Source organism: Panthera onca, chromosome C1 (assembly GCF_046562875.1).
Source record: "Panthera onca isolate mPanOnc1 chromosome C1, mPanOnc1 haplotype 2, whole genome shotgun sequence".
Taxonomy (NCBI): Eukaryota; Metazoa; Chordata; class Mammalia; order Carnivora; family Felidae; genus Panthera; species Panthera onca.
The window spans coordinates 197,259,401-197,287,387 of NC_138346.1; the positions used below are offsets into that span (position 1 = coordinate 197,259,401).

The 27,987-nt window shown below is 41.7% G+C and overlaps 1 protein-coding gene across 1 annotated transcript in view; it reads right to left on the reverse strand.

The window, feature by feature from the left end:
- Positions 1-27,718, reverse strand: part of KPNA6 (karyopherin subunit alpha 6) — a 66,196-nt gene extending 38,478 nt beyond the window's left edge. Inside the window, exon 1 of the mRNA XM_060621845.3 lies at positions 27,588-27,718. Within this exon, the coding sequence (XP_060477828.1) occupies positions 27,588-27,591 (4 nt within the window). The 5' untranslated portion in view covers positions 27,592-27,718. The remainder of the gene's footprint in view (positions 1-27,587) is intronic.
- Between the last annotated feature and the right edge of the window lie 269 nt (positions 27,719-27,987).

Sequence of the window (27,987 nt, forward strand, 5' to 3'; positions counted from 1 at the left end):
TAAGGCCTCTTCCTTCAAGAAAGAAATCTGATTCCTCCTAGGCTAAAAAAATGGCTTTTTTTAGTTGGCCTCTCATACCTTTCACTAGGAATTATCTAGCTAATATGTATCAACATAAGATTCCTGGGTTGGGGGCCCCTGGGTGGCTCAGTCAGTTAACTTCAGCTCAGGTCATGATCTCACAGTTCCTGGGATCAAGCCCTACATCAGGCTCTGTGCTGAGAGTGCAGAGGCTCCTTGGGATTCTCTCTCTCTCTCTGCCTCTCCCTTGCTTATGCAAGCTAGCACGTGCTCTCGCTCGTGCTCGCTTTCTCTCTCTCTACACACACACACACACACACACACACACACACACACACACACACACACAAAGAATCCTGGGTTAAAATACTATGGCCAGGGGCGCCTGGGTGACTCAGTCCGTTAAGCTTCTGACTTCAGCTCAGGTCATGATCTCATGGCTGCTGAGTTCAAGCCCCGCGTCGGGCTCTGTGCTCACAGCTCAGAGCCTGGAGCAGGGTTCAAATTCTGTCTCTCCCTCTCTTTGCCCCTTCCCGGCTCACACTCTCTCTCTCCTTCAAAAATAAACAAACATTAAAAAAACAAAACAAAAACAAATACAAAAACTCCACTACGGCCATATTCCAGTTAATTTAAAGGAAAGGAGAGGCGCCTGCGTGGCTTAGTCAGTTAAGCGTCTGACTCTTGATTTTGGCTCAGGTCATGATCTCACGGTTCATGGGATTGAGCCAAGTCCTGCTTGCGATTCTCTCTTCCTCTCTCTGTCCCTACCCCACTCACACTCACTCTCTATCAAAAATAAATAAATGAACATTTAAAGAAAAGAAAGGAATAAGAGTATACCAGGATATAGAGTCCACAGCCTTAGCAGGCTAGTAACAATTGCTAATGTGCCAAGTTTTTTGTAGACATAATATCTGATCTTCACAATAATTTTGAGAATCCATTTTACAGATGAGAAAAATGAGACTCAGAGGGTAACAAGCCAGGAAGCTAATCCATCAACCTTGACCTATTTGATTGCAAACTCCAGGTTCTTCTCATTTCCCAAAAAGGTAAGCTATTGGTAGCAGCAAATCCATCAGAATTCTCAGTTGGGGGCTACTCCATCTCCGATAAAGAAACAAATTTGCTCACATCCCAGGTTTTACAGGACAGTTATAATATTACATCAGGGACTGCCTTCATACTCAGTTTTTACAACATTGTGCCAGCCAAACAAAATCTGACAGGGGCTAGGGTGAAATCAGCTGTTTTAAACTCTTGGTTTGAGGACAGTAATTAAATAGCAATTAATAGCTAAGGAGCCAGGTTCAGAGGTGTTATGACTCACACAAGATCATTCAGCTATTAAATTGTGAACCCGGAGGGGGGGGTGCCTGGGTGGCTCAGTTGGAGAAGCTGCCAGACTTCAGCTCAGGTCACGATCTCGCAGTCTGTGGGTTCAAGCCCCATACTGGGCTCTATGCTGACAGCTCAGAGCCTGGAGCCTGCTTCGGATTCTGTGTCTCCCTCTCTTTCTGCCCCTCCCCCACTCATGTTCTGTCTCTCTCACTCTCAAAAATAAATATTAAAAAAAATTGTGAACCTGGGACTGGGATCTAGACCCTCTAATTCTAAAGGCATCCACTTTTCATCCAACCTCTGAGAATTCCCTTCTTTCCAACCCCCCCCCCCCCCCCCCGCCAACACACATATATTTCTATTCAATTTGGCTCCTGCCTTTAGACTAGGTTCTGTCTATACTGATCTATGTACTCAGTCATTTTAACTTGAGAATTACTGGCAATTGATTCTTTAATTAGTACTCATACGAAGAGGGAGCAACTGAAAACTGCCAAGATGTTTGTCTAAAGAGATCTCCCTCTCTCTCTGCCCCTCCCCTGCTCATGCTTTGTCTCTCTCTTTCTCAAAAATAAATAAATATTAAAGGGGGGGGGGAGGAAGACATAGGATCCAAAGCAGGTTCCAGGCTCTGAGGGGTCAGGACAGAACCCAACATGGGGCTTGAACCCACAAACCGCGAGATAATGACCTGAGCCAAAGTCAGAGGCTTAACTGACTGAGCCACCCAGGTACCCCGTATTTATTTTTAAAAATGTTTATTTCTTTATTTTGGGGTGGGGTGGGGGAGAGAGAGACAGAGAGAGAGAGGGAGAGAATCTTAAGCAGACTCCATGCACAGTATAGAGCCAGATATGGGGCGTGACCCCACAACCTTGGGATCATGACCTGAGCCAAAATCAAGAATCAGAGGCTCAACCAACTGAGCCACCCAGGCGCCCCTAAAGATTTTATTTTAAGTAATCTCTACACCCAACATGGGGCTGGGAATTACAGTCCAGAGATCAAGAGTCACATGCTCCACCGACCGAGCCAGACAGGTGCCACACCACCTGCAATTCTTTATCCTGAGAATCAGCCAGTCACTTGTGAGTGTATCTTTTCATTTACCACCCCCCATCCAAACTACTGCCCCATTTCTCTATTCTCATGAAGACCAAAATAATTTTTCTGCTCCCTTTTTATTATGAATTATTTAAGCACTGAAAAATTGAAATAGCATAATAAACATCTATAAACTCTCCTTTAAGATTCAAAAGTTTTTTTAAATGTTTATTCATTCATTTTGAGAGAGAGGGTATGAGCGGGCAAGAGGTGGAGACAGAGAGGGAGACAGAATCCCCCAAGGGTCCTTGCGGTCAGTACAGACCCCAAAGCAGGGCTTGAACTCATGAACTGTAAGGTCACAACCTGAGCTGAAGTCAGACACTTAACTGAGCCACCCAGGCACCCCTAAGATTCAATACTTTTTAACGATGCCCTATTTGTTTTACTCCATCAGATGTACAAATGATATTTTACAAATATTATACACATTTTGTTTTATATTTTTTAAAGTTTATTTAATCTCTACACCCAAAGTGGGGTTCAAGCTCATGACCCTGAGATCAAGAGTCACATGCTCTTCTGACTGAGCCAGCCAGGCACCCCAAACTGAATATACCAAAGTTGTAAATGGCACAACTTGGCACTTCACCCTTATTACTTTAGTATGTGCCTCATAATAAGGACCTTCGTACATAACCACAATTTCAAACCTAAGAAAATTATCAAAACACCTATTATCTAGTCCATACTCAATTTTTCTTATTTCAAAATGATTGTTATAGCTAGTTGGCTTTTTTTCAACCCAAACCAGAATCCAGTCAAGGTTCACCCACTGTATTTAGTCTTCTAAATTTTATTATGGAGAATTTCAAATATGTACAAAAGTAGACAGAAGAGTAAATAAAGTGAATCTCAATGCAATCATTCAGATTCAATCATCAACTAGTAGCCATTAATCTCTGTTTCTATCTACACCCAGATCCTGAATCACTTAAGCAAATTCCTGACATCTCATCTATATATACTTCAATATGTAGCTTCAAACAATATATATTTTTAATTACATTATCATTGGCAAAACACTCAGATCAATGGAACAGAATAGAGAACCCAGAAATGGACCCACAAACATATGGCCAACCAATCTTTGACAAAGCAGGAAGAATATCCAATAGAATAAGGACAGTCTCTTCAGAGAGTGGTGCTGGGAAAACTGGACAGCAACATGCAGAAAAATGAACCTGGACCACTTTCTTACACCATACACAAAAATAAACTCAAAATGGATGAAAGACCTAAATGTAAGACAGGAAGCCATCAAAATCCTCGAGGAGAAAGCAGGCAAAAACCTGTTTGATCTAGGTCACAGCAACTTTTTACTCAACACGTCACCAGAGGCAAGGGAAACAAAAGCAAAAAAAAAAAACATCGGGAACTCATCAAAAGAAAAAACTTCTGCACAGTGAAGGAAACAATCAGCAAAACTAAAAGGCAACAACTGACGGAATGGGAGACAGTATTTGCAAATGACGTATCAGATAAAGGGTTAGTATCCAAAATCTAAAGAACTTATCAAACTCAGAAAACAAACAATCCAGTGAAGAAATGGGCAAAAGACATGAATAGACACTTCTCCAAAGACATCTAGATGGCCAACTGACACATGAAAAACTGCTCAACATCACTCATCATCAGGGAAATACAAATCAAAACCACAATGAGATACCATCTAACGTCTGTCAACGTGGCTAACATTAACAACTCAGGCAACAACAGATGTTGGCGAGGATGCAGAGAAAGAGGATCTCTTTTACATCGCTGGTGGGGATGCATACTGGTGCAGCCACTCTGGAAAACAGTATGGAGGTTCCTCAAAAAATTAAAAATAGAACTACCCTACGACCCAGCAATTGCACTACTAGGCATTTATCCAAGGGATACAGGTACGCTGTTTCGAAGGGGCACATGTACCCCAATGTTTATAGCAGCACTATCGACAATAGCCAAAGTATGGAAAGAGTCCAAATGTCCATCAATGGATGAATGGATACAGAAGATGTGGTGTGTGTGTGTATGTACACACACATACACACGCACATACATACAATGAAGCATTCATTACTCGGCCATCAAAAAGAATGAAATCTTGCCATTTGCAACTATGTGGACAGAACTGGAGGATATTACGCTAAGTGAAATTAGTCAGTCAGAGAAAGACAAATATCATATGGCTTCACTCATATGAGGACTTTAAGATACAAAACAGATGAACATAAGGGAAGGGAAGCAAAACTAATATAAAAACAGGGAGGGAGACAAAACATAAGAGACTCTTAAATATGGAAAACAAACAGAGGATTACTGGAGGGGTTGTGGGAGGGTGGATGAGTTAAATGGGTAAGGGACATTAAGGAATCTACTCCTCCTGAAATCACTGTTGCATGATATACTAACTAACTTGGATGTAAATTTTTAAAAAATTTTTAAAAAAATTACATTATCATTATTCCAACATTTGGTCGCTTTTAATCTACAAAATCCCCATCCTCTCCCTCAATCCTTTTAAAAAAAAATTTTTTTTAATGTTTATTTTTGAGAGAGCGCATGCGCAAGCGCAGGAGCAGAGAGAGAGGGAGACAGAATCTGAAGCAGGTTCCAGGCTCTGAACTGTCAGCACAGAGCCCAACGCGGGGCTCAAACTCACAAACCCCAAGATCATGACCTGAGCTGAAGTCGGATGCTCAACCGACTGAGCCACCCAGGCAGCCCTCCCTCAATCCCTTTATTTACTTGTGATACTGACTTTGTGAAGACTAGGTCAGTTGTCTTAATGAATGCCTCACATTCTCATTTTTTTGTCATTAATTTATGCCTATCTCCTGTGTTTCCTGTAAAATGGAAGTTAGGTCTAGAGGCTAGAACAGATTCAGGTTCACAATATTTTTTTGGCAAGAACACATATAGGCGATGCTTTGTGTTTCATACTCATCACATTAGGAGACATGTAATGGTAGGCTGCCTAAATGATCATAAATTTGGTAAGATGGTAACCAGATCTCTCCTGAAAGTCATCTACAGGGCTCCTGGGTGCCTCAGTTGGTTAAGCATCTGACTTTGGCTCAGGCTGTGCTTCCTGGGTTCAAGCCCAGCGTCAGGCTCTATGCCCTCTCTGGGACTCTCCCTCTCTCTCTGTCCCTATCCTGTTTGCCCACACTCTCTCTCTCTCTCAAAAGTAAATAAACTTAAAAAAGGTCATCTACATATCCTAAGTCTACATTCACTTTGATTTTGTTCTGACATGTTTCTTGAATATTACATATTTTGTGTGTAAGATATAAAGCACAATGAAACGACCATTATTAAAAGAGGTATTACCACTATTGTTGAATCTGTGTGCTGTTCATTCTTCTAACTCTTCAACCCTGACTTCTACTCCTTCTATTCCACAGAAACTGCTTTTATCACGTTCACCAACAACCTCACTGCCATATCTAACAGACAGAAATTTCTGTTCTCTTCTTAAGCCCTCAATATTAATCACTAATCCCTTCTCTTGGAGAAGGTTCTCTCTTGGCACCACTTCCAACTTCACCCAGTCTTCTCAGTCTTCACTACATCTAGATACTGGTTTCTATCTTTACTCTCTTTCTAGGCGATTTCATTCATTCCCATGATAACTTCCAAATTTATGTCCCAAGTGCAGCCTTTTCCCTTGAGCTCCAGACCCATATATTCAACCACGTATCGAAATCTTTACTTTGATATCCAAAACTAGCTCCATTTATAACTTCTACTCACCCCCCTGCCAGCAACAGCATTTGCAAGTTACTCAAGCCATCCTTGATTCCTTCTCTTCTCTCTCCTCTTTCATCTAATCTCTTAACAAAACCTGTCCGTTTTATCTCTAAATGTATCTTGAATGTATTTACATATCTATCAATTTCTGACCCCCACACCATCCAAGTCACTACCATATCTCACCTGGCTACTAAAAAACAACCTACCTCTTCCTCTCTTCCCCCTTACTCTCCATCCGTCACCACAATAAGTCACCACAATAAAACCAGAGAGACCACTGCTAGGTATTTAGAGGCTGCTTCCGGGTGTAGTCTTTACATTTCCTGTTTTCTTTCTGCCCACAATGCTCTTCCCTAGCTCTTAGAATTGCTAGGTCCTTTCCTCATTACCCTAACCCAAAGTAAGCTACTCTATTTTTGTCAGAACACCTGTTTTATTTCCTTTATTACACTATTACAGTCTGTGTCTCTTCTCTTCCGTAGGATGTTTTAAGTTCCGCAAAGGCAGGGACCTTTGTTGTATCTCCAGCATCTATGGTTATCATAGATACACAAGAATTTGTTAATGAGTCACTGTTCAAATATTTATTCAATATTTACTGAACACCTACACTGCCCCAGACACAAGGCTTAGCTGTAAGAGTTGCATAATAAGTGTTTGCCAGTAGGTGTAAGGTTAGTGAAGAAATGTACAGCAAAGAAATCTTCTGTGACTGGAGTGAGCAGAATTTCCAAAGGCAGATTTTAGAAGGGTTTCTTCCAGAATTGACAGAAAACCGAATAAAAAAGAGTTGTAGGGGCATCTGGGTGGTCAGCTCCTGACTCTTGATTTTGGCTCAGGTCTGATAGTGAAGCCTGGTTAGGATTCTCTCTCCTCTCTCTCTCCTCCTTTCCCCTGCTCTCTCTATACATAAATGAACAAACAGCACCCCTACGCCCCACGCAAAAAAAAAAAAAAAAAAGTTGTAAAACAGCAGGACACGGGGACCTGGGTGGCTCAGTTGGTTAAAATGTCCGATTCTTGGTTTAAGCTCAGGTCATGGTCTCATGGTTTGTGGGATCCAGCACCACGTAGGGCTCTGTGCTGACAGTGCGGAGCCTGCTTGGGATTCTCTCTCTCTGCCCCTCCCCTGCTCGCACTGTGTCTCTCTCAAAATAAATAAATAAATAAAAACTTAAAAAAAGGATAATATACCATGATGTTCATCTCAGTCAAAAAAATGAAGCTATTAAAAAAAAAGGACACACACGCTTCAGAAAAACATTTTAGACTACTAAATCCAGTGACCTTGTCAATGTTGATTCTGTTTGACTTTCTAATTTGTCACTGATGATCACCTTTGCCTTCTTAAAACTCTACCCATCATTCTGACAGCTCCACCCTATCCCAGTTCTGCCTTTCCTACCAATCCTCAGGTTTCATACTGTGTTCCTCTTCAGTGCCCATCTCTCACTCTCAGTGTGCATCAAAGTTCTACCTTTGGTCCTCATCACAGCAGGAGCAGCTCCCGCAAGTAATCTTTCCCAGCTTCAACCTCCACTTTTTAAAAAAAATTTTTTTCTAATGTTTATTTATTTTTGAAAGAGAGAGAGAGAGTGCACATGAACGGGGAAGGGGTAGAGAGAGAGGGAGACACAGAATCTGAAGCAGGCTCCATGCTCTGAGCTGTCAGCACAGAGACCTATGCGGGGCTCGAACTGACCAACTGTGAGATCATGACCTGAGCTGAAGTCGGACGCTCAACTGACTGAGCCACCCAGTTGCCCCTTCAACCTCCACTTTTATACCAAGAACCAAATCCCTACTGTCTCAGCCTCCTGCCTGAAAGTGTATTTCCAAATGCCTACTGGCTATATCTCCACCTCACCCTCTCTTTAAGCCAGTTACTTCTCGTATCTTCCCTAGTTCAGTTAACGCCATTACCATTCACCTGGCTTTAGAGTCAGCCATGAACTTCCTCCTCCCCAAGCTTCAACAGATAAACAGATTTTTACCTGTGCCAGAGTCTCTCCTTAACCAAACTCTATCCAGCCCCCTTTGAAACTTTTCTCAACTAGGCCTCAACCATGGCCTAATAATAGTTGAACAAAACACTCATGGTTCCTAGGATGACCATAGCCCCCTGCCCTTAAAGTGCCTGCTTAAGAAAATCTCAAGGTTGCAAAAAGAGTTTACTATTTGTTCCACCAACACCTGAAAACAGGGCCCCTGTCTCCCAGGCTCTGTGGGAGGGTAAGAGTCTAATGTCAGTAAGCACCAGTTAGCAAACCCAGATGGGTTTCAGACAGGCCAACCCCTCTTTCTCACATTTTGTAATTTTTCACTTCCCTGACTCTTCTGAGCCCCCTTTCTCTGCTCCCTCTATTCTCTCATCCTCCCTTCAAAATGCCCAGTTACCCCTGTACAAATCGAGGTTGAATTTAATTCACACTTTTCCCTGTTGCAATAGTATGTTAATGATTAAAATCTGTCCTTGTCACATTAACTAGTATCCAGCTTTGTTTATCTGTGAGTCGTTACCCCAAAATGGTTCCAAATGACAACTTCCAATGAACTGTTGTACTTTACAACCCACCACCTTTCACTTCTAAACTATTAAATCTTTGAGAGCAAGAATCCATGGCACAATGCACACCACGAACATGCTCTCAAATGTTCCATTCAACATCTTAAACTTCAGTTTTCCAAAGGATCCAAAGTGGTTTACAATAAATTCAACAAAATAAAATTACAAAAACAAAAATCTGGGATAGAAATATACCAATCTGTATAAAAAACAGAAGAGATGAATACAGACAAGGATGACCCAAAGAATCCATTATTAAAATTGATCTGAATTTTGACATGTCAGCTGCTTGGCAGCCAAAACGAAGCAATGAGCAAACACTTACATAATTTTCATTATCCGTGATGGTGACTTTTAAAACACAAAAGTTTAAAATTTTGACTTTTCCTTTTTTGGTTGCTGGTGCTGCTGACGTCATATCTAAGAAACTACTGTCTAAGCCAAGGTCATGATTTACTCCTAATTTCTTAAAAGAGTTTTATGGCTTTGACCCTTTACATTTGTCTTTGATCCACTGAGTTAATTTTGTATATGATGTAAGGCAGAGGGGTCCAACTTTATTCTTTTGCAAATGGACACCTGTATATAATTTAGGCATTAGATATAATACCTAGCACATGAGGATAATAAAAATAAACCAGTGATCCACACAAGTTCTTTCTTAATGAATTTATCTTTAATTGCGATGTCTTCAAAGTTAATGATTTTTATGATTAAACCAATCTATTAAACCAAGAAACTGCTGCAGTATACAAGTTCATTTTCTGTGTCAAGTTTCTTACTTCTGTGTCCCACTAGGAGACCTCTGTCAGACTCCCCAAAGCAGACAAAGATCATGATGCTCCTGCCAAGAAAATCATACATCTGTGTCCTCACTGCTAGATGTGAAGCCATCTTCTTGAGTTCAGCACAGAATGCTTTCCAAAGTCTCTACCCATGATGAAAAGGTTTTATCTACTAAATCCAGAGTAAAAGCCAAGATCTCCCTTTTGAAAGATCTTTGAAATAACCCAAAGTCAATGTTTAACCTCCATAGAAGGAAAATTCAAGATTTTTCCAAGGAAATTCAAATTTAACTGGTAATAATTTAGTAATGATTTGCTTAGCTCCTAAGGCTAAACTCATACAGAACCCCCATTTTAGAGGTAGGGAGACCAAGGCATTATTTACAGAAGGACCCAGCTAATTTAATGGGTCTAATCCAGGTATTTCTAAAGCCAATGCTCTCTCCATTACATATACTTAATAGCATACTAGCCACAAGGGGACTCCCTTGTTATTTTCTGAAGAAGTGTAAATGTTCCTTCTGTCCTAATCATTGCCTGACTCAATCCCTCAAATGAGGTGTGGTCTGGTTCTTGCCAGGAATAGGGAATACAAAATATTAGATAACAACACTGATATGAACAGAAGTAGAAAACTGTAGGGACTGGCAAGTGGTTAGGCAGTCATTTCAAGGCTGTCTGCCACCTCAAAGAAAAACCGAAAACAACCATTTGAGTTAATCCTTGTTTTAGAAGCCCTCCACCCTATTTGTGTGTGTAGGAGGGAGTCTCGGTGGCGGCAGCTGCATTGATGATATCAAGTTGAGGGAAATAGGATGAAGGGAGATAAATGTCATTTAAGTATGGTGTAAGGTTTGAAAATGTTTTCAAGAAGTTCAACATTACGTAAATGGACAGAATGTCTTTAAGGGTTTGTATTAGAAAGATATAGTAGGGCGCCTGCGTGGTTCAGTTGGTTAAGCATCTGACTTCGGCTCAAGTCATGATCTCATGGTTCATGGATTTGAGTCCCGCATGAGGCTCACTGCTGTCAGCATAGAGCCTGCTTCGGATCCTCTGTTTCCTTCTCCTTGCCCCTCCCCTGTGCTCGGGGGCACAAGCCCGCAAGTGCTCTCTCTCTCAAAAATAAATAAACATTTAAAAAAAAGTAAATAAATAGTTAGGCTGAGAAAAGGCAGCTGTGCTGGATGGACCACCAAAAGGCACACTGGAAACACTGTGGTACTGGTGAAAGGGGCTACAAAGCCAGACAAACTGATTTCTGGTCTTGCTACTTAATAAATGTACAACCTTGGATGTCATTTATCTGTATCTCAATTTTCCTACCCTTACCCTGTCTACTTCAGAGTTATGTTGAAGATAATTGAGAACATACATGAAAATAATTTAGGATTAGGTTTGGTAATAGCTTTTCAAACTTCTCAAATTTCTCCCCGGCAGTTCATGACCAGGAAATATGGCCAACAAGGAAACAGTGTGAAACAGGTAGGACAGCATGAGGCTCTCAGGGTGTTATCTGCAAGCTTGTCAAAAATGCTAGTCATCAAGACAATGGGAGAGGCTCCTCTACAGGACAAGTGGGTCAGATCAGAATGGGGCCATACTAAGGCTACTTCTATTCTGGCAGATCCTCACAGGACTGGGCTGAGTAGTCATCACTCGAGGAAACAAAGTTGAGTCTATAAACTAGGTGGTTTGGCTAAAAGACCACATGGGGAAACTTACGTGCATACACAACTATGCATTCAAAGCTCAAGGTCTAAGTGAAGTATGGCACACTGAAGTAGTGAATCAACAAGGTGTTGACAGTCCCAGATACTAGTTCTCTAATACTGATTCTCCTATAAATTTATTAGTCCTTTTGGCTCTTGAGTCTATACGTAAGTGCAATGGTCAGACCTAGGGGTGGGAAGTAAGGGGTGATGAGAAACACAGGATAGGACTAGGATAGCTACAGTCCAAACATTTTTTTCTCCAAAAGAAAACTTCCAACTATCCTTTATAGACTGTGCAGAATATGGCAGTTCTCACCTTCTTAGAGAGACCCAACTGCCAACACCACTAAGTGCTACAAGGAACTAAGATGAATTAAAGTAGAGAAACCAAAGAGCTCAACTTCCATTTAAGCCAACCCCCAAATATTCACTTAATATCTCCTAAGCACTCACACTGTTCAAAATATCAAGAAAAAATTAGGGGTACCTGGCTGGCTCAGCCAGTAGAGCGTGCAACTCTTGATCTCGGGGTTGTAAGTTTGAGCCCCACACTGGGTATAGAGATTACTTAAAAATAAAACCATTATATGGCACAAAAACAGACATTCAGATCAATAGAACAGAATAGGGAACCCAGAAATGGACCCACAAACATATGGCCAACCAATCTTTGACAAAGCAGGAAAGAATATCCAATGGAATAAAGACAGTCTCTTCAGCAAGTGGTGCTGGGAAAACGGGACAGCAACATGCAGAAAAATGAACCTGGACCATTTTTTTACACCATACACAAAAATAAACTCAAAATGGATGAAAGACCTAAATGTAAGACAGGAAGCCATCAAAATCCCCGAGGAGAAAGCAGGCAAAAACCTCTTTGATCTAGGCTACAGCAGCTTCTTTCTCAACACGTCACCAGAGGCAAGGGAAACAAAAGCAAAAATGAACTATTGGGACCTCATCAAAAGAAACAGCTTCTGCACAGTGAAGGAAACTATCAGTAAAACTAAAAGGCAACTGATGGAATGGGAGAAGATATTTGCAAACGACATATCAGATGAAGGGTTAGTATCCAAAATCTATACAGAACTTATCAAACTCAAAAAACAAACAATCCAGTGAAGAAATGGGCAAAAGACATGAATAGACACTTCTCCAAAGACATCTAGATGGCCAACCGACACATGAAAAACTGCTCAACACCACTCATCATCAGGGAAATACAAATCAAAACCACAATGAGATACACCTCATGCCTGTCAGAATGGCTAACATTAACAACTCAGGCAACAACAGATGTTGGCGAGGATGCGGAGAAAGAGGATCTCTTTTGCACTGCTGGTGAGAATGCCAACTGGTGCAGCCACTCTGGAAAACAGTATGGAGGTTCCTCAAAAAACTAAAAATAGAACTACCCTACCCAGCAATTGCACTAATACAGGTATGCTGTTTCAAAGGGGCACATGCACCCCAATGTTCATAGCAGCACTATCAACAATAGCCAAAGTATGGAAAGAGTCCAAGTGTCCATCGATGGATGAATGAATGGATAAAGAAGATGTGGTGTATATATATACAATGGAGCATTACTCAGCAATCAAAAAGAATGACATCTTGCTATTTGCAACTATGTGGATGAACTAGAGGGTATTATGCTAAGTGAAATTAGTCAAAGAAAGACAAATATATGACTTCACTCGTATGAGGACTTTAAGATACAAAACAGATGAACATAAGGGAAGCAAAAATAATATAAAAACAGGGAGGGGGACAAAACATAAGAGACTCTTAAATATGAAAACAAACAGGATTATTGGAGGGGTTTTGGAAAGGGGGGATGGGCCAAATGGGTAAGGGGTATTAAGAAATCTACTCCTGGGGGCGCCTGGGTGGCTCAGTCGATTGAGCATCCGACTTTGGCTCAGGTCATGATCTTGCGGTCTGGGAGTTCAAGCCCCGCGTGGGGCTCTCTGCTGACAGCTCAGAGCCTGGAGCCTGCTTCGGATATTGTGTCTCCTTCTCTCTCTGCCCCTCCCCCACTCATGCTCTGTCTCTCTCTGTCAAAAATAAACATTAAAAAAAAAAAAAAATCTACTCCTGAAATCTTGCTGCACTGTATGCTAACTGACTTGGATGTAAATTAAAAAAAAAAAAAAAAAAAAAAATTAGGGGCACCTGGGTGGCTCAGTCGGTTTGGTGGCCGACTTTGGCCCAGGTCATGATCTCGCGGTCCATGAGTTCGAGCCCCACGCCGGGCTCTGTGCTGACAGCTCAGAGCCCAGAGCCTGTTTCAGATTCTGTGTCTCCCTCTCTCTGACCCTCCCCCCGTTCATGCTTTGTCTCTCTCTGTCTCAAAAATAAATAAACGCTAAAAAAAAAAAAAAAAAAAAAAAAAAAAAAATTAAAAAAATGGTAAAAATAAAATCATTATATATAATTATATAATTTACATATATTTATATAATACTTAATATATATTATATATTTATACACTGTAATTTATATATAAATTTATTGTGTATTTATAGAAATATACATTTCTATAAATATATCTACATATACACATATTGTATACATAAATATATATTATATATTTATACACTGTAATTTATATATAAATTTATTGTGTGTTTATATAAATATATTATACATTTCTATAAATACATCTACATATACACATATTGTATACATATATTATACATATATATGTACATATATAAAATCCAAATAATCCCTAAACTGACTCAAATAGAAAAGTAATTTATTATTCATTTTAAAAAATGTGTGTGCCAGGCACTGTGTAAAGGAGTCTGCCTTTAGGAAGCTTTATAACTTACTTTACAACTGTCATAGCATCAAGAATATAAAAAGACAATGAATCTAAGCATTCAATGAGTTCAGAAGGTGGGAGTGAGAACTGTGTCCTGAGCGTAAGCTCTACAGTGGTCTTTGAAGGCTAGATGTTAATATTTTGGGGCCGGGGGCAAGAAACAGGGAGAGAGAATTTTAACCATGTTCAGTGTGGAGCCCGATGCAGGGCTTGATCTCAGGACCTTGAGATCATGACCTGAGTCAAAACCAAGAGTCGAATGTTTAACCAACAGAGCCACCCAGGTGCCCCTAGATGTTAATATTTCTGAAGGTAATAGGGGTAGGGAGGGAAAGCAGTTCACCAGGAGCAAAGACTACAAGATTAGAAGGCCCAAGATTTGTTTGAGGAACAAGAAGTTTGATTAGAGAGGTATAAAAACAAAGGTCCACAGCAAAATGTCTCTGAGTTAGAACAGTGAACTGCTGACTACTGGGCCTCTATTCTGCAGCACTATGCTGCTCCAGCCTTAGTCACTGAACAAGGAGGGTTCTGCAAGTCTGTAGGTTGGATTACACAAATCTCTCTGATTAGCTCTTTGTTTTAACTTTTAGTAATCTGAGAAAGGGCTTTTCCAAGAGCAGAGATTTCTCTAACCTATATATAATAATCCAAAAAGGAGGAGCCAATTTTGGAAGGCAATCTTCTGAGGCCCCATATATAAAGGGCCCAGGACAATACAGCGGAGTGCCAGATTGAGAGGCCACACAAAGGGAATCCTCTCTGCCAATGTTGCCCCTCAAATCCTATCAACGCCCTCCAATGTGATGTAGTGGGAAAGAAGGCCAATTTGGGAGACAGGTGATTTCTTCTCAGCTCCTCCTCTAAAAAGGCCTCACCTCCCAGGAGGGGAATTCCTAGGAAGTTATGGTCAAAGAGGACAGCTATATTCTCCTGCTTTCCATAACAGGTGGTTTTTCCTTTTCCTTTCTCCTGACACTGTAGCTCCTTTCTCTTAATCTTTATTCTTCCACCTTCACTCCCTCCAGAGCTAGGCTGTAGGAACCAATGAGCCAGAGTTTTAAAAAAAGGGCCTATTCTCTACCATTTACTTCACCCCAAAATAAGCAACTCCAATCACGTCTCATTAGACAATTACTGCCTCTTTGGAAGATGGTGATAATTTCCAAATTTACATCTACAGTCCACACCTAATACCCAAGAGGTACCTTCCAACCATAACCCATAAGCATCTTTTTAAAAAGCATGTTTTAAAAAAAATTTAGGGGTGCCTGGGTGGCTCAGTCAGTTGAGCGTCCAACTCTTGATTTCAGCTCAGGTCATGATCTTGCAGTTCATGGGTTCGAGCCCCACACTGGGCTCTGTGCTGATAGTGTGGAGCCTGCTTGCCATTCTCTCTCCCTCTCTCTCTGCCCCTCGCCCACTGGCACATATGCACGCTCTCTCAAAATAAATATATTAAAAAAAATTTAAGTTATCACTTTCCCCATAAATCTGCTCCTTATACATTTCTCTTAATTCACAATCCACAATCCCTTATTTCAAATTCTGAATTCAACAGAGCTCTGAAAATAAGGTTTTTAGTAAATATAGCTTCATTGCTTCTCGGCCTTTTGGCTAAGATCAAGTGTAGTAAATATAGCTTCAAAACACATTTACTAAAACTTGAACAAAACACAAGATGACAGCCCTTCTTTATCTCACTTAATGGTTTGCTACAAAATATTAACAATAATTGATTATATATATAGAACTCTATCCCACACCCTGCTGGACGTGCTATCCAACTTATATGCACTATAATCCCTTTTAAAATCTAAATAATCAGAATTCTGAAATATCTGGCTTAAATGGTTTCTTCAAGACATGCATTCTCAATGGGGTAAATACTGCAGCCAGAAGGGTGAAACTGGTTCATGGGGAGTGGGAAGGACCTAGATATTACAATGGTATGTGGTGCTCCAAAGTGCAACATTATCAATAAAGTCTTATTTCTTAGTATTTAATTTCTCTCATTGGATTTTCTTGAGTATTACATGAACAGTATTGACACTAATTTCATGAAAGGCAGACAATAAGTATGCAAGATCTGTACTACAAATCTATGGTGAACAGATGGCTATGACGGGGGCACTTTCTCTTGACTAACCACTGGGTCCTGAAGTCATATGAGAGGTGGCTTATGCATGACTGTCATGCCTGTGGATGTTATTTAATATGTTTGATACTCAGTGCTTTTGTGTGTGACAAAGGTTGTGGTAATTAAAGTTTATACTTTGTTATTTAATTCCACAGACTAAAATTTGTCATGATTCATTATGCCAAGTATTGAAAAGAGAAATGTCAACAATAGCTAAAGGAGTGTCGAAAAGCTAGTTAAGTTGTAAGTTTTTCCTATCAAGCAGTTTAAAAGTTCACCAATAATAGGGAGCCTGGGTGGCTCAGTCAGCCGAGCATCCAACTCATGGTTTTGGCTGAGGTCATGATCCCAGGGTGGTGGGATTGAGACCCTCCTCAGTCTCTGTGCTGAGCATGGAGCCTGCTTAAGATTTTCTCTCTCTCCCTCTGTCCCTCCCTCTGCTCGTGCTCTCTCTCTCTCTCTCTAAGTTAGGTAATAATAACAATAAAGTTTGACAAAAAATAATTTTAAGAAAGTGATTTTTTTTTTAAATGTTTTTATTCACTTTTGAGAGACAGAGAGATACAGAGTGCTAACAGGGGAGGGGCAGAGACAGAGGGAGACACAGAATCTGAAGCAGGTTCCAGGTTCTGAGCTGTCAGCAGAGAGCCTGACGCGGGGCTTGAACCCACAAACTGCAAGATCATGACCTGAGCCGAAATCGGACGCTTAACCGACTGAGTCACCCAGGTGCCCCGTGATTTTTTTCTATTATTGGAAAACAAGAAGCTTTCATGGGAAAAGGAACAGCTGTGAATGATTTTTAAATTTGATTATATTGGGGGCACCTGGATGGCTCAGTTGGTTAAGTTAAGCGTCTGACTTTGGCTCAGGTCATGATCTTGCTGTTCGTGAGTTCAAGCCCTGCATGGGGCTCTGTACTGACAGCTCAGAGCCTGGAGCTTGGTTCAGATTCTGTGTCTCCCTCCCTCTCTGCCCCTCCCCTGCTCACGCTGTCTCATGCGCACCCGCGCACTCTCTCTCTCTCTCAAAAATAAACATTAAAAAAATTTTTAATTACATTTGTTAGGTATTCATAAATGTTAATTTGCATGTGTAATTTGATACTTTACAATTCGTATAGGTAAATAAAGTATATTAAAAGTTACTCAACAAATACCAGCTATAAAACTTAGTTAAACGCAAACAGCTTTTTAACTTTTAACCCCCAATTTTTTTTTTAAATGTTTATTTATTTTTGAGAGAGAGACAAAGTGTGAGTGGGGGGAGCAGCAGAGAGAGAGAGGGAGACACAGAATCCGAAGCAGGCTCCAGGCTCTGAGCTGTCAGCACAGAGCCCGACGAGGGCTTGAACTCATGAACTGTGAGATCATGACCTGAGCCAAAGTCGGACGTTTAACCAATTGAGCCACCCAGGAGCCCCTTTTAACCCCAAATTTTAACCTTACTTTGAATAAAAGCCAACTGTATGCTTACTCTTTATGCATAAAGAAAGCACAGATATATTTACTGTATGTAAAAAGAAATTTCATTGGAGGGATGCATCAGGGGAGGAAAAAGTCTAAAAGGGTTCCTTAGGAGGGTGATAATGAAAAAAAAAAAGGCTAAGAAAAACACATACAGGAATTAGGGGTCTGTACCAACATCTTCCCAGCTTTTCAAACCAGAAACGTGGGAGTTACTCTTGATAACCCCTTTTCCCTTATCCCCACATCCAATCACTAAGAATGGCCAGTTTTATTTCTTTAATTATTTCTTGGATTCTTTTTCTCCATTCCTACTGCCAATTGCCCTAACTCCAGTCTTCGTGATTTCTTGGGTAGACTTTATTAAGAGCCTCATTAACCTCTTCTTTCTCGATATACTTCAAACTTCCTGAAACAGTTTGCCTCTCCTCTTGCATTAGCCTGCTCCAATTTGCTTGCATACCATCAAAACTCGTTTTGTAAAAGCAACTGTCAGGTGCATGATGCTAAATTCAACCAACCTTTTTAAGTACTTATTTTGCTGGTGCTCTTGGCAGCACTCAACCCTGACAACCATTTCCTTCTTGAAATACTTTTTCCTTGGTTTTTGAAACATTAATCACTGGTTTCTTCTTCCAATTCTGGCTGCTGATCCTCTTCTTCTTGCATGTGAAGGCTGATGCACCTTGATGTTCTCTTTTCAGTACACCTCCCATGATTACATCAGTGATTCCATGGTTTTAGTTACCATATACAGATAAATAGATGATCAAACACCTAACTCCATCCCCAGACCCCTCATGAGCTCCAGAACTGTATATCCAATCACTTTTGAGACAGCTTCCTCTGGAGATCACAGAGATACCTCAAAATATTGAAATTTAAACTCATCTCAGTTAACAGCATCACTATCCACTCTGGTGTTTAAGGCAAGAGGCCAGGGAGTCCTGCAATTTTTAATTCCCCCACAGGCCCCATCAGCCTCCAGGTGATAACCAAGTCCTGCTAATTCAAATTCCTAACTCTCTTATTCCCTACCATTACCACCTCAATCATCATCATCTTCTCTTGCCAGGACTATTGCACTACTTAAGAACCAACTACTTTTTTTTTTTTAAGTTTATTTATTTCCTTTCACAGAGTGAGTGGGGGAGGGGCAGAGAGTGAGGGAGAGAATCCCAAGCAGGCTCTGCGCTGCCAGCGCATAGCCTGAAGTGGGGCTTGAACCCATGAAGAGATCATGACCTGAGGCATATCAAGAGTCGGATGCTTAACTGACGGAACCACCCAGGCGCCCCAAGAACCAACTTTTGAAGAACCTCCTAGGGGCACCTGGGTGGCTTGGTCAGTTAAGCGTCTGACTTCGGCTCAGGTCATGATCTCACAGTTCGTGAGCTCAAGTCCCGCGTCGAGCTCTGTGCTGACAGCTCGGAGCCTGGAGCCTGCTTCGGATTCTGTGTATCCCTCTCTCTCTGCACCTTTTCTGCTCTCTCTCTCAAAAATAAATAATCTTTAAAAAAATTTTTTAAAGAACCTCCTAGTTGGAATCTTACTGCAGTCTGATTCATCCTCCTAGAGCTGTCCAAGTTATAGAAATAAGTAAATTTGGTATCACAGATTAAAACCATTCAATGGCATTTCCCTATTATCAAGATAAAGTCCAAATATCATTCCCCCCATCCTACCAATCCATTTAGTCTACCAATCTTTTGTTTCTGAAATAATCATTCTCTCCCTCCCACTGACAACTCTCATCGATAGGTCAGATCTCACTGAGCTTAAAGGCCTTCGCTGATTCCCCTGGGCTGGGCTGGACCCCCTTACTATATGTGCCCATAGCATTCTGGACTGCCTCATCCAAATATTTACCATTTTATACTGCTCTCCAAAGTATGGGATGCAAGTTTAAGTAGGAGATAGGAAGAAATACATATATGTATATATGCTAATACATGCATTAGTAAGGTTTACCTTTATCATGGGTGTACATACACATATAAGCCTATTAATACTGGCAATGTGGCAATGTTTATCTGTCAGTCAGATGGCCAAATTTTCCTGAAGGAAGACTAAAAGTTATACCAAAAAGGTGAGGATACTAGTTCATTCACATTTAAGACAGTGCCTCATACTGTAGTTTGTGAGCCTAGTTAAGTGGATTTGCAAACTATCTAGTTTTAACTAAATATTTGCAAAATGGATAAATGGTATGGAGTACCATCAAGAAACTTAATGGAAGATAATGTTAATAATGTTATCACAAGAGGAACAAAAAACAGCAGAGCTGACGTCCCTGGAAGAAAGATCTCCCAAGTATCAGAATTCCACCTGCCACATCACAATAAAACAAAACAAAATATTATGGCCAGCTAGTCAGATCTAAGCCAGCCAAAATTTTAAAATTATCTAGAAGACTAGTTAAAATATGGACTTACAATCTCTTGTGCATCTTACTCCAAATGTATATTGTGCTTAAAAAGAGTCCCTACTGAATATGTAATGCAATCACGATCCGTAAGACTAAAAATGTCTGTCTTCATCCTTTTAAAATGTTTTTTGTTGGTTTTTTTTAGGGGCACCTGGGTGGCTCAGTCAGTTGAGCATCCTACTCTTGATTTCGGCTCGGGTCATGGCCTCATGGTTCATGAGTTTGAGCCCTGTGATCAGGCAGCGTGATGCCGATGCAGAGCCTGCTTGGGATTTTCTCTCCTCCTTCTCTCTCTGCACCGGCAAGCACGCTCTCTCTCTCTCTCAAAATAAACTTAAAAAAAAAAAAAAAAAAAAAACCCCAAAGAAACAATAATAAAACTTTTTTTTAAACACATAGAATTTGGTAAAATACATAAACTAAGAAATATTTTATAAAATACATGGAATATTATTTTCTAATATTTTACAAGTAAAACCGGATGTTCTTGGGCTATATTTGGCCTCAAATATCCTATGTTTGGTTAGCTTAAGCTTTCTAGATTTTAAGAGTTAACTTGTAGCATTTATCAATGTTTAATCCAGAAATATCATGAAAATCTGGATTTCTAACTTTAAGAGGAGAGAGATGATGAAAGGAATGGGAAATTATGCAATACAGCAATATTAGACCTACAGTCCCCCAGGGCAACAATTGGCTAGAGCTGCATAGACTGCATGGAGCTCCATAGTCCTCGCATGCTAGTCTCCATGTAGCTGATTACCCATTAGAATTTAAATTCTGACATTTCACAAGATAGATTTTTGTCTCTTTTGTTTACCACTATATTTCCAGGGCCTGGAGCAGAACAGTCCCTGGCACATACTAGGTATTCAATAAACATCTGCTGAAATTGATGAATAACTGTTGAATAACTGCCTGGCCCCTAAAAGTATGTTTCTGACAAGTTTTCATGTTACTGCCTTCTCCTCAAAGACAAACTGATTAATCTATATTTAGCATACGGCCTGAAATACAGTAAGCCCTTTATTTATTCACTGACTAAAAGAAATTACTGAGTACTATGTGCTAATAAACACCATGCTAAAATGGTTTACATTCATTAGCTTATTTAATCCCCCTAACAATCCTATGACATAGATATTATTATCCCCATTTTAGACATGAGAACTCTAAGACTGGAAATTAAGTTACTGGTTGAAGAACGAATTATATTACAGATTAACTGTAACACAGGAAAAGAATATGAAATGGGCTACAGGAAAGGCAAGAAGAAAGTGCTACAGAAATCAGAAATCCACTTCCAGTTTGGAAGGCAAAAAGCATTTGAGAGTTCATGAAGTAGCATTTATTTGTTTATTTATTTATTTATAATGTTTATTTATTTTTGAGAGAGAGAGAGAGAGGCAGACAGACAGACAGAGCAGGAGCTGGGGAGGGGCAGAGAGAGGGAGACAAAGAATCCAAAGCAGGATCTAGGCTCTGAGCTGTCAGCACAGAGCCAGGGGCAGGGCTTGAACTCATCATGGACTTGAGATTATGACCTGAACCCATGTCATGTCAGACACTTAACCAACTGAGCCACCCAAGTGCCCCTAGGAGGTAGCATTTAAATTAGACCTTGAAGGGTGCCTGGGTGGCTCAGTCAGTTGAACGTCTGACTCTTGATTTCAGTTCAGGTCATGATCTCGATTTTGTGGGTTCAAGCCACATGCTGGGCTCTCTGCTGACAGCACGGAGCCTCCTTGGGATTCTTTCCCTCTCCCTCTCTCAAAAATAAATAAAATAAATAGACATTTAAAAATAAAAATAAAATGAAAATAAACTAGTCCTTGAAAATCAGGCAAGATTTCCATAGGAAAAGATTGGTGGGGAAAGAATTACTTGTGTTACCTTCTCTGCCAGTAATGCTAAATTACAAAGGAGGTAGTCTAACTGGAATGCAGGATATGTGGATACATCTTTAAATAGAGTAAGATTAGTAAAATCAATAGGAAGGCCTTGAATACCATATCGTATGGGTTATGATTTTATCCCGTAGATAACAGCAAGTCCATGAAGGTTCCTAAGCTAAGGACTAGAGTGACCAGATCAAATGGGTGTTTTAGCGACGCTGCTGCAGAAGAATTACAGCAGTGGTACAGGAGGCTACGGAAAAGTTCTGGAGGGCTTCTAAATTAATACCTGTACAATTTACACTATTTGCTTACATCTAATATTTCACAAATCTTCATTAATTTTAATAAATACTGTTATCCATATTTTCACTTTGATGAGCCTGAGACTCAGTAAGGTTAAAGAGCACAGAATATTCTTTGTGGGTCTATGCTGTGAGAAAAACCTACACAAAGCAATTTAGAGGAGACCTCAGTAACACAATCACATAGTCTTCAACTGCCAATACAGAAATGGAAGAAAAGAGTGAGGAACCAAAGATGGATAGATGCCCTAGTGTCTGGGCCAGTGGTCCTACCATTACCATTAACAAAAATGCAGGAAAAGCAGGTCAGGAAAGGGGAGTGAGCTTGATGCTTGTGGGACACTTAGGTGGTGACTGATGGTTCAGTGCCATCTCTGCAAGTAGCTGTTACAAATGGTGGGGTGGGTGCACAAGGTTGGAGAGAAACTAAAAGAAGAATGGGCTAAGTTACTTCCTGACCTGAAAGTGTTATCAGAAAGGTTTTGTTACTTGCAGCCAAAAACAAACAAGAATTGGCCTTCAGTATCCTAGTTAAACCAAGAGATAAGACAGTTCCAAAGTTGCCTAATTCAGTAGCTTAAAAACATCAGATTCTTCCCATCTTCTCTATTCTCACTCTTCAAGCTGCCTGCTCTTATTTATAAATTCTGCCTCATCACCCCAGCATTACTAATGGCAATTTCAGAGTCAGAAAAGGGCTCTTTCCTTTTTAGAGGCAGAACATAGCCCTTAATTGCCATATGTTGGTTAGAACCATACAACTTACGTGGTTCTATTTATTAGCTCTGACCTTGCACAAGTTACTGAACTTCTCTGTGCTTGTTTCATCAACTAGAACATGATAATCTGAGACATAAAGGAGTTAATATTATAGTACTTAGTGCCTAGCACATAGCAAGTTCTATTTAAGTGCTGGCTATTATTATAGCTTTTCCATCTCTCTCTTTTTTTTTTTTTTTTTTTTTTTGAGGCTCTCACACTTTGGTGATACTTGAGTTAAAATATATGCTGGCAAAAAATAAAATAAAACCTGGCAAATTTTTTTTTTTTTTTTCATTTTTTGAGAGAGAACGAGAGCATGTGAGTTGAGGAGAGGGGCAGAGGGAGAGAGAGAATCCAAAGCAGTCTTCACTCTCAGCGTGGAGCCCCTTGTAGAGCCCAATCCCAGGACCCTGGGATCATGACCTGGGCCAAAACCAAGAGTCAGATGCTCAATGGACTGAGCCACCCATGAGCCCCCTGGCAAATCTCTTTTATTTTATTTAAAAAAATTTGGGGTGGGCGCCTGGGTGGCTCAGTCAGTTAAGCGTCTGACTTCAGCTCAGGTCATGATCTCACCGTCCATGAGTTCAAGCCCCGTGTTGGGCTCTGTGCTGACAGCTCAGAGCTTAGAGCCTGCTTCAGATTCTGTGTCTCCTACTCTCTCTGCCCCTTCCCCACTCACACTCTCTCTCTCTCTCAAAAATAAAATAAAAACAGGGGTGCCTGGACAGTTCAGTCAGTTGTGTCAGACTTCAGCTCAGGTCATGATCTTGTGGTTCGTGAGTTTGAGCCCTGTGTCGTCGGGCCCTGGGCTGACAGCTCACAACCTGGAGCCTGCATTGGATTCTGTGTCTTCCTCTCTCTCTGCCGCTCCCCTGCTCACGCTCTGTCTCACTCTATCTCTTAAAAATAAATAAACATTAAAAGAAATAAAGGGGTGCCTGGGTGGCTCAGTTGGTTAAGCATCCAACTTCGGCTCAGGTCATGATCTCACAGTTTGTGAGTTCGAGCCCTGCACTGGGCTCTATGCTCTCAGCCCAGAGCCTGGAGGCTGCTTTGGGTTCTGTGTCTCCCTCTCTCTCTGCCCCTTCCCCACTCATGCTTTGTCTCTCTTCCTCTCTCAAAAATAAACAAACATTAAAATTTTTAAAAAGGAAAGAAAAGAAAATAAAAACATTAAAACATTAAAAAAAAATAAAAATGTTTAGTGTTTATTTTTGAGAGCGCAAGAGAGCCGTGTGTGCAATCACAGGAGGGGCAGAGAGAGTGAGGGAGACACAGAATCCGAAGCAGGCTCCAGGCTCTGAGCTATCAGCACAGGGCCCCATGCAGTGCTTGAACTCAAGAACCATGAAGTCGTGATCTGAGGTAAAGTCAGACGTTTAAAGGACTGAGCCACCCAGGCACCCCACTAACAAATCTCTTTTAAATAAAGAAAGCTTTTCCAGAAATCCCTCAGGCTTCCCTTCCTATCTAATTAGCCAGAGCTGTATCACATAGCCAAGCCTAAATCAATCACTGCCTAGGGAGACAGAATTACAATGATTGGTTTATAGTTTATATTAATCAAGACCTATCCCTGGGGCTGGGGAGGGGCTGCCAGATTCCTGGTTAGCAAAATGGCAGGAATGGTTGATAAAACAACCAGTGTCTGCCAAGACTTAGTCTTAAAAGACTGTGGTCTCTGCTAGGGAGGGTCAGAATAAGTAACTTCCAGAGCTGCAAGCATCACCCCCACAGGGCTCCTAATGGCAGTGAAAGTCACTACAGAAGTCTGTTAAAGCTAATAAAGTTTGGCACAGGACAAACAGTATAGGATACAGGCCAGGGCCTGAGTGGAGCACACCTGACAGGCAGTGAAACACAGCAGGTTCTAGATTCATGGAGGTGTGGTACAGGCTGTGTTAGTGTTCGAAGCACACAAAGGGCCTAGACCACCAGCCTTGGACAAGTCACCTAATCTTCTCAGAGCCTCAGTTTACTCACTTATAAATGGGGATAACCCAAACCACCTCGGATCCCATGTTAGGATTAAATGTATCCTTACGCTAGTTTCACTCCCATCATGTGTATAAAGACCAGCCAGAAACACACACACCAATAGCTGGACGTGCGGAAAGACCAAGTGGGATAGGAGAGAGGTATCTGAAATGGAGTCGGAAAGAAAAAAGGAGGCCACCTGACTCTATACTAAAAAGCCCCTTCAGGACCTTGGTCAGGCTTTGTTGCTCCACATAAGAACTTTCATTTCAGGGGTGCCTGGGTGGCTCAGATGGCTGAGCGTCCGACTTCGGCTCAGGTCATGATCTCATGGTTTGGGAGTTCGAACCTTGCGTCGGGTTCTGTGCTGACAGCTCAAAACCTGGAGCCTGCTTCGGATTCTGTGTCTCCCTCTCTCTGCCTCCGCCCCACTCGTATTCTGTCTCTCTCAAAAATAAACAAAACATTAAAAAAAAAGAAAAAAGAAAAAAATAACTTTCATTTCAAAGTCTACCAGAAAAGGACTAATTTTAGTTCACACCTTAACTCTTCTAAGAGGTTTATGTACAGCAAAATGAGTAAGAATCTCATGTCTGGCTTTGCTGCTTACTAGCTGTGTTATCTTCTCTAAGGTAGTTTCCCAAGCTGTAAACTTATTTCACTGCGCTTAATAAAGTAAACACTAGCTCCTTCCCTTTGAAGGAAGTGTTTCTAAAATTGAAGGCCGACAGAAATCTATAACATAAAAGTCCCCCAAATGTTTCACTTCATAAAGCTGCAGTTAGACAAACCTATCAGGCTTGACACTCGATTCTGAAAAACAGAGTGCTTAAGGGAAAGGAATGCTACTGCAGGTAGAAAAGAATCTGTTCTGATGCCTGCAGAGCCCGTACTAGGCTGTTTTCTAAACACTTGTTATCTTATTTAGTCTTCAAACATCTTGATAACACTCTGTCCCCTCCTTCTAGAGATGAGGAAAGGAAGGATCAGAAGGGAAGAGAAATAACATTTACTGTGAACTGTGCTACATGCTTCCTATGTGCACTGTTGCATGTGATATTTAAGTGACTTCTCTTCCTATCTGATATTTAACTGATGAGAGCTAGAAAGTGGCAGGCAGGATTATAATCCCAGATCTGATTCTAAAGTCACTGCCTTGCAAAAAAAAAAAAAAAAAAAAAAAAAAAAAAGTCATTGCCTTGCTCAAGGGAGTAATTTGTTTCTTCAGGATCTGGGATCTTACAAAACTAAATCCCAGAACCTCATTGAGCACTCCCTTCCACACACAACTGCTGGAGTTAGCAATCTACTTTGTAGTTTTTCAGTTTCTTCAGACTAAAGATTTCAAAGTGGGCACACCAGCACACAAAAACACCTTTACAACTTTGCCTAGGGTTAAAAGCTTTCTTCCCCCTTTTCCAACCCAACCACTAGGGGGCCAAGCCATAAAGAACTGCAGCTATAACCTAGGGGTCTGGATCACCGGGGTATAGCCACTAACTGTATGACCTTGGGTAAGTTACTTTACCTCTCTCTAAGCCTCAGTTTCCTTACCTGTAAAACAGGGGTAACAGTAGTAACTGGCTCACTAGCTTGTGCATATTAAGAAAAACGTAACATGTAAAGCAGTCAGAACAATACCCGCGCGTAGGAACAGTTTAGCAAAATGAATCGATTTTAACGCTTAAGAGGAAGTATCTCTTCACTGATGGTTCTGTCGCTAAGTCCAAAGACTTCGCCATCGTATTATCCCTGAGCACAGGCCTTGCCCGCCGGAGTCCCTTCAGAGAGACAGCAACAGGTCGCTCCTTTTCTCCTAACCAGTGCCAGACCCACAAACCTGAAGTCCCGATCTACCACACATGGCCCCGAGGTCTCGATCTGTGATTTTCTACTACCAGGCTGTCACTGAGTCCAACCGAACCACCCCATTTCCGCCCGCGGCTCGGGAAGTTCTGCCGGCCTTCAGCGGCCCAGGCTGCTTTCGGCATGGCTGCCCCTCGTTACGGGCCTGGAGCTAGCTCGCCTGGCGTTCCCTCACCAGAGGACTCCACTCGCGACGTAGGCAGGATTTCCCTCGAGTTCGGAGGAGCCCCGAATCTAGTCAAGATGCGCGTCGGTCAAACACACGCCTGGAAACGGCTCCCTGAGCGCCGCCCGGGCCTGCCGCCGGGCGCCCGTCCCCCCAGCCGTGGTCTCGGCGCAGGCCGGAGGGTCGGCCCCTTTCCAGCCCCTGGGAACGCGAGGGCTCCGGCCCAAGGCCACCACGTGGGGGCTCCAGGCGTGGCAAGGTGCTCCCGGAATCAGCCCCCAAAGACTGCTCCCGCAGGGGCCCTAGCCCGGCCCCAAACTGGCCTGAGCTGCTCTCCCGGCCTGGCTTCTCCCCTCACACCTATTTGGAGGGGCCTCAGACATTTTCCGCAGACCGGAGACAGGCTCCCGCTAGGCCCCACGCCCCAGGAGTGTCTCAGCTCGAGTCCCCAATTGCCTGGTGTCCTTACTCACCCATCGCGGCTCCGCTCGCTCCTACTTGGCGGCGGCAGCAGCGGCAGCTTCAGCAGTAGCTTCAGCAGACAATATGGCGGATCTGCAGGACGGCAGCCCGAAACGGACAAACAACTTAACATTCAACCCCGGGAAGAAACGCGCTCTCCGCCCCCCAGCCTAGCTTACGGGGAGGAGCGCACTTAAAGAGACCGCAGCTACTGAAGGCGGAGAATAGGGATGGACTATAAAAGGAGTGGTGGAGGGAGATAATTAGGAGGGATACTAAAGAAAGTCAAGTGTGTTCAGGAATTCTCAGCTTTTCTGCTCCTATTTCCTCTGTATAATGAAGCCACCTCTCCTTGAAAAAATTTTTTCCCAGAAGCACATTCCTTCCTCTCCGTAGTTAAAGCCAATCATA